Source organism: Contarinia nasturtii, unplaced genomic scaffold, assembly GCF_009176525.2.
Source record: "Contarinia nasturtii isolate CC-2019 unplaced genomic scaffold, AAFC_CNas_1.1 Cnas_scaffold_928, whole genome shotgun sequence".
NCBI classification, from domain to species: Eukaryota; Metazoa; Arthropoda; class Insecta; order Diptera; family Cecidomyiidae; genus Contarinia; species Contarinia nasturtii.
Genome location: NW_022198275.1, coordinates 3,443,891 through 3,456,831, shown reverse-complemented (window position 1 = coordinate 3,456,831; position 12,941 = coordinate 3,443,891). Strand labels below are relative to the sequence as shown.

General features: G+C 33.3%; 5 protein-coding genes across 6 annotated transcripts; 1 reads left to right on the top strand and 4 right to left on the bottom strand.

Moving 5' to 3' along the window:
- The first annotated feature begins 270 nt into the window (after window positions 1-270).
- Window positions 271-2,540, top strand: LOC116342779 (phosphatidylinositol N-acetylglucosaminyltransferase subunit A). Its single transcript, XM_031770520.1, has 6 exons — window positions 271-568; window positions 744-1,080; window positions 1,145-1,262; window positions 1,386-1,508; window positions 1,580-1,782; window positions 1,841-2,540. The coding sequence occupies exons 1-6, from the start codon at window positions 558-560 to the stop codon at window positions 2,459-2,461; spliced, it is 1,413 nt and encodes a 470-aa protein (XP_031626380.1). The 5' UTR covers window positions 271-557; the 3' UTR covers window positions 2,462-2,540.
- Window positions 2,541-2,581: 41 nt separating this feature from the next.
- On the bottom strand, window positions 2,582-5,489 carry LOC116342780 (probable phenylalanine--tRNA ligase, mitochondrial). 2 transcript variants are annotated; one of them, XM_031770522.1, is made up of 5 exons: window positions 4,321-5,489; window positions 3,576-4,229; window positions 3,346-3,506; window positions 3,040-3,250; window positions 2,582-2,969 (listed from the first exon to the last, which is right to left on the bottom strand). In XM_031770522.1, exons 2-5 carry the CDS (start codon window positions 3,622-3,624, stop codon window positions 2,674-2,676), a joined length of 717 nt encoding a protein of 238 aa, XP_031626382.1. In that variant the 5' UTR covers window positions 3,625-4,229; window positions 4,321-5,489; the 3' UTR covers window positions 2,582-2,673. The 2 variants fall into 2 exon arrangements, with proteins under 2 accessions (XP_031626382.1, XP_031626381.1); XM_031770521.1 differs by lacking the exons at window positions 2,582-2,969; window positions 3,040-3,250; window positions 3,346-3,506 and having other exon boundaries at window positions 4,000-4,229.
- An 809-nt stretch (window positions 5,490-6,298) lies between these two features.
- LOC116342841 (probable phenylalanine--tRNA ligase, mitochondrial) lies at window positions 6,299-7,878 on the bottom strand. The gene is made up of 2 exons (XM_031770607.1): window positions 6,618-7,878; window positions 6,299-6,554 (listed from the first exon to the last, which is right to left on the bottom strand). The coding sequence occupies exons 1-2, from the start codon at window positions 7,800-7,802 to the stop codon at window positions 6,381-6,383; spliced, it is 1,359 nt and encodes a 452-aa protein (XP_031626467.1). The 5' UTR covers window positions 7,803-7,878; the 3' UTR covers window positions 6,299-6,380.
- A 94-nt stretch (window positions 7,879-7,972) lies between these two features.
- LOC116342893 (PHD finger protein 7-like) lies at window positions 7,973-9,854 on the bottom strand. The gene is made up of 4 exons (XM_031770688.1): window positions 9,707-9,854; window positions 9,462-9,583; window positions 8,864-9,377; window positions 7,973-8,786 (listed from the first exon to the last, which is right to left on the bottom strand). Exons 2-4 carry the CDS (start codon window positions 9,567-9,569, stop codon window positions 8,248-8,250), a joined length of 1,161 nt encoding a protein of 386 aa, XP_031626548.1. The 5' UTR covers window positions 9,570-9,583; window positions 9,707-9,854; the 3' UTR covers window positions 7,973-8,247.
- A 320-nt stretch (window positions 9,855-10,174) lies between these two features.
- On the bottom strand, window positions 10,175-10,879 carry LOC116343072 (allergen Tha p 2-like). Its single transcript, XM_031770959.1, has 3 exons — window positions 10,567-10,879; window positions 10,422-10,441; window positions 10,175-10,317 (listed from the first exon to the last, which is right to left on the bottom strand). Exons 1-3 carry the CDS (start codon window positions 10,710-10,712, stop codon window positions 10,202-10,204), a joined length of 282 nt encoding a protein of 93 aa, XP_031626819.1. The 5' UTR covers window positions 10,713-10,879; the 3' UTR covers window positions 10,175-10,201.
- Between the last annotated feature and the right edge of the window lie 2,062 nt (window positions 10,880-12,941).

The window sequence follows — 12,941 nt, the reverse complement described above, 5'->3', positions numbered from 1 at the left end:
AAATAGAGGGAGTGTGTGCATGTGTGTGTATATATGTGCGTATGTTTTTGATTTTTTCTCTCTGTCTTATCTCTGTGTGTTTCGCCATTTTTTGAGCAAATTACTACTTTACTGTCACTGCGTGCTACACAAAACATGACTCAATGTCTCCGTTTTTTTTTTATTGTATAAAAGAGAGTGGAAGAGAGGCGCATTGCTCATTCAATTTGACATTTGGCTCTCATTCACTTTTTATTTACACATTTTACACAATCACATATAAATGGGATTTTTTCTCTCAAATTTCGACGAGATTTTCATTCTGTCTTCCATCACAAATGAAACTTACAAATATATTTTTTGTTTGATGTTGATTTTCTTGAAAAACGAACGCACCCTCGTGTAATTTGACGGTTGAACGACTGTCAACAAATGTGTTCTGTCACATGAAAACAAATTAAATTCAATTCATTTTGCTTATCGGACAATTTGATGAATGAAAATGCTTCCGTTTTCGGTAAAAATGAAATGAAACCGAAGATTATATCAAGAGGAGGGTCCAAAGACGGTGCATCAAAATGCGGATATGGTGAGTTACCATTTAAAATAACCCTTGTGAAAAAATCATGACAATCGAACTAGTTTTAAAATGAATAACTGTAAATGTCGCTTTTACCACTTTAGTTGGAATATTTTGATAAAATTTAATTTAGAATGCCTCGCACAAAAGAACGAACTAATTATGATATGTATGTTATTTGTAGCATGGCTTCGGATTTCTTCTATCCCAACATGGGAGGTGTGGAGGCGCATATATTCAATCTATCACAATGTCTTGTAAAAAACGGCCACAAAGTTATTCTGATCACTCATTCGTATGGCGATAGAAAGGGAATTCGATACATGAGCAGTGGTGTTAAAGTTTACTATTTACCCATTCGCACATTTTATAATCAATGCATTTTACCAACAATGATGTGCAACATTCCATTGCTACGATATATTTTAATTCGCGAACAAATCGAAATTGTTCATGGTCATTCAGCATTCAGTGCGCTTGCACATGAGGTTATGTTTGTGGGAAAGCTGATGGGATTGAGAGTAAGAAATTCGGAATATTCAATTTCCGCAGTGAAAATCAATTAAAAATTTGTTCCATTTTTAGATGGTGTTCACCGATCACAGTCTCTTTGGTTTTGCTGATTTATCGGCTGTCGTTACGAATAAATTACTGGAAATTACATTGTCTACCGTCAACCATTGTATCTGTGTTTCGCATACGGGTAAAGACTAGAGGCAATTCACTTAAAAATTACCTTTCTATTATTTAATAATTTTTATTGATTCTTTTTCGATTATTTCGATTATTTTAAATTAATTCTTTTCTTTTGTGATTCTCCCCTTAGGTAAAGAGAATACAGTGCTCCGAGCCAAAGTTCGAAAGGAAAAGGTCTCCGTAATTCCAAATGCCGTTGATACAGCATTCTTTACACCAAAACCAATAAAAAGACCAAGTGATATCGATCAAAGTAAGTTCAATTTCAAAATGACAAAATTTGGCCGAAGGTTAAAGTTCTCATCATTTTTTTTACATTTACAGTTACCATAATAATAGTTTCACGTCTTGTATATAGAAAAGGTGTTGATTTAATGGCCGGTGTCATATCAAAATTAGCAAATCAGAAAAATATAAATTTCATTATCGCCGGAGACGGTCCAAAACGAACGTTATTAGAAGAAGTTCGTGAAAAGTACAATATTCAAGATCGAGTGACTTTGCTTGGTGCTTTGGAACATTCTAAGGTTTGATTGATTTTGCAGTGTAGTGGAATTTTTCATTTTAGGTGATCTTATCTTTCAGATTCGTGAAGTTCTTCGAAGTGGTCATATTTTTTTGAACACATCATTAACCGAGGCATATTGTATGAGTATTGTTGAAGCAGCATCATGCGGTCTTCAGGTTGTGTCGACATGTGTCGGCGGCGTGCCAGAAGTGCTTCCACCCCATTTAATTCATCTTACCGAGGCCACAATCGATTCATTGTACGATGGTTTATTGCAAGCCATTCAAAAGTTACAAAATGAAAGGAAAACACTTGATGCACACCATATGAATGGGTCAACAAATGATAATAGCTTGAATCATATGAACAACGGTTTGTCAAAGACAGACAAAAAAAGAACAAAGGTTCTTTGTCCATACGAATGTAATGAGACCCTGCGAAAATTGTACAACTGGAATGATATAAGCGAGCGCACCGAGCGAGTCTATAAACGAGTTTCAAAAGAGAAAGATTTACCATTTGGCGAAAAACTAAATTGTTATTTAAGTGCATGTATTCCGTTTGTTCTAGTCGTCTCATTTTCGTATTTGTTTTTAAAGTTTTTAGATCTAATTGAACCGAGACAAAACATAGACTTAGTCATTGAATCAAAGTATTATGCAAGTCGCCAACAACGTAAAAGAAAAAAACGTGTATAAATTTCCAGATTGTTTGTAACTTTGTGATGGAAATTTGTTTTTTTTTTTTTTTTAAATTTGTAAATTAAAAAAAACAAGCCTTTTTATTCGAGATATTATTCAAAATCAATTTATCCACACTTTATTAACACAAAATCGAAAAAAAATATGACCAAATGTGATTATATTCTAAATACCCGTAGAATCGAACAAAAACTCAGAGTCAATATTATTCATGTGACGTGAACACGAACACTGGCAACATCTGCATTTGACGGACTGCATGAATATCTCCCAGAATCTGCTAAATCGGCCTTTTGAATGAGCAAATGTGATATAGTTATATCGGCCTTTTCTGTTATAACGCTCACGCCACCCCTAGCTGAGTCAAAATTAATCACCTCATCTTGATGATACCAAAATATGTAAGCGGGCGGTTCAGTACTATAATTTATCGTGCATGTTATGTTTATCATATGTCCTTTTTCGACAAAAATCTCCGGTGCTCCCCATATAACAGCGGTCGGAACTAACAAAATTAATGAAAATTAATTTAATCGTTTTATTTGTTTTAAGAAAAAAAGCACAACGATTCTTACCAACAACTTCTAAGTGCACAAATAAACTTCGAACCGGTTGAGTGGATATTTGACATTCGAATAAGCCAGCATCTCGAATGGATGCCCATTTGATTTCTAATACACTTTCGCCCAAGTCTTTATTATAAGTGGCTTGAAAACGTTGATCCGTTGTGTACGTATAACTGCCCACAGTGAGTATGTGTACGTCTCTATGCCGAAGCCAAGCCAGCTAAACAATAACAAATAATTATTCCTTCGAAACTATATTTTCAATTTGATGTAAACAATGGTGACAAAATTGCCAAAAGAAAAAGTAATTATTACGGTTTTGTTTCCAAGATTCCGTGCTCGGCAACGAAGAAATGCTGACTTTCCGACGATAGCAGTTACATTTTGTGGAATATTTGCATCAAAATATGGACCGATTATTTCCGAACCATCAACAGATTCAGTGCTTTCATCTTGCTGTCCTCTACCATTCAACACTTTTTATGAGATAAAAATACGTTCCATTATTTTATTTTTTTCAAAATTTCGAACTATTTACAACTTACCGCAGCTCAAAGCCACAAAAATGACAAACGGAAGTACACGATTTAGCATTACTTCGACGATTACATCACACAGTTTGAGATTTTTATGAAGTTTCTGATTTATTTGAATGTTTCTAAAACTTTATTCAATAAAACATAAGAATTTCCGATCAATTTCATCGTTTGAATGCATTCAATTGAGCAAATTGTAAAGAAATTCAAATTGTCTGTAAGAATTATTTTTCTGTGTAAAGTAAAAATATTTTGACGTTTACTGAGGATGCAGCGAGACGATGCGACGACAATCGAATTATTTTCTCCTGATTATTTCAGGAGAGTGACTTGCATTCCGTTACCATGGCAACCGATTAAGGGACATCTAAGAGCACGATGCATACCATCTGATCACATTTTCAAGGCCATATACTGAAAATTGAAGGACAAATAAACTACACAAGACATTTATTTGGGCATCAATTTTATTGCGTTATACTATTATGATAAAATCTAGAGCTTTAATGTTAAATTAAAGTTATGCGCTGCATGAGCTCTGGCACTGTTGTGTATACTATTAATTTCGTCCTTAGTTCGATGACGTCCGATTTGATATTCGACTTTCAAGTTTAAAACGTATGTGTTTAGTTTTGAATTGTAAAATGTATCGTAAACATCAACCTTTGATTATGAAAAAAATGAAAAGCAAGCATAAAAATTGAGTAAAAAGACGTGATTTAATCTTTAAAAACATAAAAAGATCAAAAAATACCTTTTTCGCGGCATTGTCTGTGTGTTGAAGTATATATTTGCATAATTGGTCCGATGGAAATGATTCCAGGTCCTGATTCTCAGGAAGGATAAATGAAATGTGCTTTTCACATTTGGTCTTTTTCTTACTACCGTGTAATGAAGTTGGCTGCACTATTTTCTCTATAACACTTTTAGTTGCATTGTTCGGCGAACTTTCAATTTTCGTCTGTAATTTCTCTGAAATTTTCTGCGGTCTAAATCGATTTAAAAAAATCGGACTAGAATTCCACAACAATCGAATATCGAAAATATTGAACAAAATCATTGCCAAACGATCTAGACCAATGCCAATTTCCCATCCAGCACTATATTCGGATCGTTCACTTCTTTCGAAAATCTCGTTTTTTATAAGACCGCCTCCAGAAATTCGATACCAATCATCTTTATGATAAACTTCAAACACCGACGATGGTTCAGTGGCGGCCAAATTCGCATCAGTCCAACGATATTTCACATCTGTTCCAAGAAAATGCTTTGCCATTTCGATCAATGCCGTTTGATACTCATCTTTTAAATGCGTTGCCGTTTGGGCTTGTTGTGTCTCTTTCTGTTTACTCCGGCGAAGAAGTTTCTCGCAATTTTTTGTGCGAATGATATTCATGCGATGAAACGCTGGAAAATGTAGCTCATCCATTTCACATTGACGATACAAATCGCAAATCAATATGAAATTGTCTAAGCCCGATTTTAAATAATTCACTTCACGATTGATGGTATGAGTTCGTAATATTAAATCTTTATTTACGTAGAAGGCATTTGGCACCTTTTCTGTCGATGTATTCGGCTCAAGGGGATCCAAGTTTTTATGGACCGGCAATTCAATGGTATTGTCTATATTTTCATTGAACCACTTTTTGAAGAAGGCGGTCACTTCTTCGTGAGTCAAACGCAATGGATGATTTGATTTTGCGTACAGATTTGCTCCAACAAACGGCTCAAAACGAGAGTTTATATTTGTCCAATCGTCTGTTTTGTACGTTGTTTTCTGTATTAATAATTGTTCTTTTATTGATTTAACAGATGACGAATAACAGCGAACATTTTGCACGAATTTTTCAATGATTTTCATTTTTATTAACATTTTTATTTGAATATCAAACTTCCTAATATTTTAAGCAGAACCGACAATCAAATGAAATTTTGAGGTTATGACTTGTCGTAATAGAGATGTCAAAATAAATTGAAATAATACACCGTTTTCTTTTGTTATAATTTTATTTTGTACGTGAAAGATTTATATTCATAATAGTTGTTTGATACATTTTGGGTTTTCAAATGTTTAAAAAAATATTTTTACAATGCATTTTTAGGGGAATAAACATATGAAAGCGCCCAAATATAATTTTTTATAGTAAAGTTGAATTGAATTCCCGTTGCTACTTTGTGATGACGAAATTTCACGACACATTTTGCAAGATTTCATCTCTGCTACAAAATACCTGAAATTTATGTCCAAAAATTAGGCCAAACCAATTTATGAAAAAAAAATACTTTAATTATAGACAAAAAGCATGTTTCAACCTACTTCCTCATAATGCAATCCCCGCGAATCTGAATATTATTTTGCATGTTTTAAAGATGATTTAAAGATTCACATTCCAAACGATATTTACATGCATCACTTGTGTGAAAGAATAAATGGCATATGCGATAACTGACAATAGAAATTGAATTTTTTTTTATCTAAATTTTATATCTCAATTTAAAAATTTGTTTTTTTTTCTTCAAATCACTTAAATCAAATTCGCTGGATAAATGTCGAACAAATACTTACTCAGTAGAAATATGAAACAGCAGGAGCAACAACAGGAGCATTGCATTTTAACAATGAGTTTTAAAATAATGGTCGAAGAATCGAAAGTAAATTTGTTAAACTATTTGGAAAGTGTGCCAATGGTTAAAAGGTTATCTTATCTGTATAGTTATAGTGAAAGTCAAAATACTTATTTGTTTTAAATTTATTTCCATTATTTTTGATAATCACGATCGGTGGTCTTTGACCTCAAACTAATTTTAAAACTAAATAACACGATGTGTAACGTTGAATTCTTTTTCAACTTCATCTCTAATCTGCCAATGAACAACATTTACTTCATCTCTTGTTAGATCCCGTTCCATATGGCGATAAATAACGCGGAAGCACAGGCTATTTTTCTTCTCTTTCGGATGAAAGAATTTGTCGATTATTTTGACCTAAAAAAGAAAATACGTTGAAAACCGAACCATTTCAAAATATTTGATTTGTGATTGACTTACTTGTTCGACAAGATCGCCGCCGATATCACGCACAAGTGCGTAAAAACTATTGACCGGAAAGTTGTCTAATGTGTAGGTATCTGGTAGCCAAAATGACACATCCATATAGCATTGGTTATACTTTGATACGGTTTTGTATTGCATTTCGGCTGTTGTTTTTGTCTCATGAAATTGACAAAGGAAACCACTGTCTGTGCTCCAAAATAATCGTATGTCCGGTATATTGTATAAAACCATCGCCAATCGTTCCAATCCAATACCAAATGCCCAACCAATTGAATTTGTGATGCCACCTTTTTCTAAAATTTCATTGCGCATAATACCAGCACCCAGCACTTCCAACCAATCATTATTGTACCAAATTTCAAGCTCAAACGATGGTTGTGTAAATGGAAAGTATGCGTCGACCCATCGATATTTGATGTTTTCGCCAAATAAATGTTTAACAAGTCCAACGAGCACCGTTTTCAACTCATGCTCCGCCAATTTAACCGCTTCAAGTGTATGACATGGTTGTTTTCCTGCCTCTGCAACTTTCCCCCTCAGATCATTCGCTGACAACAGTTCACTGTCACTGCCAGGCACATAATTTGGCTCAAATATTTCCAATCCTTCGTGGTTCTCAAACAATTTATCACGACGAATTGTTCGCACTGCATCGACTTGATGAAAAACTGGGAAATGACTTGAATCAATTTGATCGCGACGATACACATCACCAATGACTAGGAAATTATCCAATCCCGACTTAAGTAGATCCAATTGATGGGCTGTACAATGGGCTCTCAGCATGTGATCACAATTCAAATAAAAACTGTCTGACTTTTTTCGGCTAACATGATCGACTGGTATTAATAAACTATCGAAATTTTGCTCTAGCGTTACGATTGGACTTAAATTATCGGCTACGCTGAACAGTGGATTGCCTCGATTCGATATAAATGATTTGTAGAAATGGTTGACAATCTTTTTTCGCACAATTGATAACGGATGATGGTCTTGCAGGTAGATATTACGATTCAGATAAGATTGTATTCGTGGCTTTAAGTTAGTCCAGCCGTCTCGTTTATATTCTACATTGTTCACTATTAATGGCTCTTGCACTTTTAACGGCTTTGCTGTTGAACTGAAATAACGGCAGTTGTATAGCGCCGAATTGACGACAAACAATCGTCGCAGAATCATTGCTAAAAAAAATGTTCAACACACGAATGTTTTTAATGGACTTTTGTTGTTCAAAATAACATTGAGGTTATGTTTCATTTTGATTTGACGGACAATGTCACAATATACAAAGGTGTAGATAATTCTATGAGGCCCTACAAGGAGTTAAAAAAAAGATAATTCTACGGGCGTAGTTTTAAATATTTGGCTTTTATTTTTGTTGAATTGGATGAGTTCAATACATGAAATCTTTGAAGTTCTAGGTAAATTAAACAAACGGTGCAATAAAAAAACAAAACCATTATTTGCACATTTATGTGTTCTTATTCACTTCAATGATACTTACATTATTCTATTTTTTTTTATTTAATTTTCAATATTCAAAATAAATTCTAATTATTGGAAGAATTCAAATATCATATTCAGCTTCGTTAAGCTGAAAAATGACAAATGCCAATATTACGTTTCAAGCAAGCCATGGGAATGGTGGTGGTTTTGCTGAAAAGTCAGCTTTATCGATGAACAATTTCAGACGCGCCTGACGCATTTCTTCTTCTTGCTCCCTGCACAGTGGATCGACATGAACCTTTTCATCCAAAGTTGTTAGCATAAATGACGTATTTCGAAACGGAAGCAAATCGGTTTTGACCAATTTCCAAACTTTATTTTCATCCGATTCAAATTCGTGTCGTCGTTTGCGCCGCTGTATTGTCGTTTTTGGTTTGTCATTGATGGCCTCGCTTCTAGTTGTGTTTTTGTTGGTGCTTGTCGTTTGCACTGAGATCAACGTTTTATGTCGACAATCAGAACATTCAAATGTTTCATTTATGTTAGAAACGCGACAGGCGACATGATTACCACTATCGCCACAATAACGGCATCTGTCAACCAACCATTGTCCTTCTTCATCATAATAATTGCGGCCTTTGGGACATCGGCATATTTCGGCAACGCATTTATACGTGAGACCCTCAATATCCTTGTACGCACCAGTTCGTTCCCAGTCTAGTGATAAATTTCATTGAATTTATTATATTTGAACTGTGTTCATATTTCAGTGATGTTTTATCAATATCGCTCACCTGCATCTTTTTCCGGACAATAAATACCACGTTGTTGCAAAAAATGTAGATATTTTTTTCCTTTCTCATCCTCAGCATTACCGCAACATGGACATTTTGCTACCAAGCCAGCAGTTCTTACGTTCTGTTGCATACATTTTTTGTGGAAATAGCCTTGATCGCAGCACGATGGGATGCTCGTAATTTTATTATATTCTCCCATTGGATCGAAACAAATTTGACACTTCCATGCAGCATTATGTTTTTTATACTTTTCTGTGATCGCGACATGTCGATGGCAGTATGTTCGGAAATCATCCTTGAATATAAACAAACATCCATGTTGTACACCACAAATGACGTGAAAAAACCGACCACATTTTTTTGTCTTGCAACGAACTGTTGCTCCAATGCCTTTGCAGTAATAACATTTGGTGTTATTGTGTTTTTCGACCAGATCTCGAATGTCTTTCACAAGGAAACCAGCCAATTCGGTGTCGTCGTCACCATTTTGCACAGAATTCGTTGAAAGTAACTGAAAAAATTGCAACAATACTCAATCAATCAAAGAGAATAAAATTGAATGTCGACGGTAGGAAAGATTTAAAACGGTACTTACGGCACAAAACAAATGAATCGTACAATCTTCGAATGTTAACCATTCCCCAAGATCTAGTATGTTGGTGTCGCTGAATTTACAAATTTCACAAACTACATGAGACGCCATGCTGTTACTTCTTTCTGTTTGTAAAGTATATCAAAAACCAATTTGTGTGAATAATCCAGAATAATCTATTGTCTTGTTTTAGTTACTACGTTGCGATTCAATTTTAATTTGATTTGTCGGTTGAAATATATATTTACCTCAAACTATGATACGAAAAACGTGTGCACAATGACAAAATTTACTCAAATCAAAATGAACTTTATATTTTACTAACGCAAATGTTTTATTGTCGCAATCCTAGATTATTTTATGTTGCAGCGCAAAACAGTCAGACGTTAACACAGCAATACGATGCACATTTCGAAGAAAGATATTTGACAGTTGCGTTGACGTTTCGTTCATCGATTTGAGCTACAACATTCGGGCTAATATTTTGTTTATTTCAAACATTCGAATTTGCATTGCCCGGGATATTGCACTAATTATCGACACTTTAGTTTTAATGATGATTTTTTCGAAAATGTTGTGAATTCCATGTTTTTGAAGTATGAATTTAAAATCAAAAATCATTTTTTTTTATTGGAAACATTGATTTTATTGAAAGTTTCGAACTAATTTACCGAATTTGCACAATGATCGAATAAAAATCTATGAAATATGTCGAATCAAAATGTCATTCATCAAAGATGCGTTTATAGTGTACATGATCCAGCACATTTCCAGCATGGATCACATTCAGAGTCCGAACTACATCCAACATACTGGAAACTTTGAGAATGTGCTCTGGTGGTATAACACCATTCACCGCCTAAAGAGAGATAAAGTAAATGTTTTTCATGGGCAACACATTAGAGATGGAATTAAAATAAAAAACAATGTATAACAAATATGTATTTCGACTTTTTTACTAACCGGTAAGACTGGCTCCACACCTACCAATAAAGAAATAATAAAATAAATTACTAATGTGTACGCGTAAAAAATTTGCATCGGAATCATATGAGAAAAAAAACTGTGATTGATAGAGATTGTTTACAATTACAAATGAATTTCATACCAAGTCCAACAATATCCTTTATGACAACCAGCTTTTGCGGCGCATTCAAACGCATTTGTTATTGATTTGGAAATCAAATCAACTCCAACGCCAATTCCTGCATCACTCAGTTGTCGTTTCGTTCGATTTAAACCTGTGTCAATCATCTCCAAGTCTTGGAGCGTGCTTGCTTTTGGATTCCCCTCGACCGTATCAATTGAAATACAAGCCACAGCGAGTAACACTAGTGCGAATACAATTTTCGGTTGGAATACTATATTGACCAATGGATATTTCTTCGATTTGACTTGATAGAGAGATGTCAGCTGGTGTGTATGCCTTGAATAGACTGAATGCAATACTACATTTGATGCCCATTTTTATAGGAAAGTGTTGTCTTGAAAATAATGAATTGTCATCAATAATTATGAAAAGAATCAGATAAATATTTACAATTTCGATGAAATTAACAAAAAATAAAAAAGATCTCTAGAGAATCTAATGATTGCAAGGAAAAACCAGCATTTTTATTCATTCCAATTGTCGTACATCATTTGGAAAACCACAATTTATTTGCACAACACAAAATTGAAAAATCAATCGATGCGGTTTTCTTATGACAAACAAGGAAAGAATTGAACGTTCAATAACATTGATTAATAGAAAATCCAACACAACAATGGAATAATTCAACTTACGCTGCTATATGGAGGAATTTTGATCTCAAGAATTCAAGATACATCTTAACACTTTAATCACCTAATGCAGATCACAAATAAATAATCAATGTAAGAATTACAGCTCACTTTTCATGAACCACATTAAATTCCAATAGTCTTACACTTTTTCGAATTATAATTGAGTATAACTCAATGAAACGTAAAAAAAATAAATACATTCTTATTATACTTAGCAAAATGTATTATTTTATTAATATTTTGATTTAATTTGTGTATATAATTTTATTTACTCATTAAATCTTTTAATTTCAAGAAAACATAATGAGATTAAATCTGGAATATAAAAAAATCTGGAATATTGTTAAGAATAAAATTTGTGAAAAAAATCAGAACATTTAATTTCTATATCAAAACATTGTTCCGTACAAACAATTATTAAATAAATATAGATGTTGTGTATTCAGCGACAATTTGTCTTAATTTGTTCATATATTATTCCATAATTAAAACAAAAGCCGTGTCTGATTAAATGAAACAAAACCAATAATTTGAAAATAAATTTGATTTAATTCTCATATTGTGTGACTCATACAATGTAGTATAGAGTTATTAATAATAATCCATAGTTTTGGCTAAAACTTAAAACTAAGTTCAGTACGACACATTCCAGAAATAATTTTTTATATAATTACAGGAAAATGACTATTATAATAAACCTAATACGCCCAAGTGTTTACGGAACAAGGAAACGTTCATAATTTGCGTAGATTTATATGCCAAAACGTGTCTATTACGTAGAGTATTTGATATCGCAATGATTATATTGAACTTGAACTGTGAATAACGATCCTTCTGCTTATCAGCATATGTAATATATAAATATGAGCGGATGAAAAGCATACAGTTTGCAATCAGTTTTTTTAACGATTTAACGCATTTGTCAGGAATTTCGGTGTAAAACCACAAAAAATGATTGCATTAAATTTCTTTATTTTAATGATGTGTGTTTTGTTGGTGAAATGTAACGAAGGAATTGACTGCTATGAAGCAGAACATTGTGATGTATTTGATTTAAAACGTGGGAGAATTTGTTGTCCAAGTATTGACAACGATAATGGCGTCATCGTATGTGATAAAGAGAATTTCAGGGGAAATTGTAAATTTTATTCAATGTACGGAAAACGGTGCTTAAATTTAGATGAAAATGATTCGGCAAGTTCGGTGAACACACTTGGAAAATGCTTTCGAGTATACGAACACATTAACTGTGAGGGACGATCAAGTCCAGTTCTGCCTGGCAGCCCATCACACAACAGCCTTACAGTTCTGCACATGAATAATATCATCACTTCTATTGGACACTGTCACAAAGATTAGAGTCATTATCTAGTAGAATTTATTCGCGTTAAACGATTGAATAGTAAATAATTTAATTATTGTAGATTTTTTAAATTTCACACATTTGTACATTACATAATCGAACTGAATGGAATAGATTCAAGTGTAATAAGAAAAATGCATTTGTAAGAGATAAAATTAAATATCTATTCTGAAAAAACGTTTTCGTAGTTTTTTTATACATCCCCAAATGTTTTCTAATCCTCGTCGAAATAAACTATGAAAATGAAACAATTGAAAGTGGAAATCATAGATGGGAATAATTTTTATTTCTTTAGAGACATTTTGATAAAACAATGACAATATTTATGACAAACT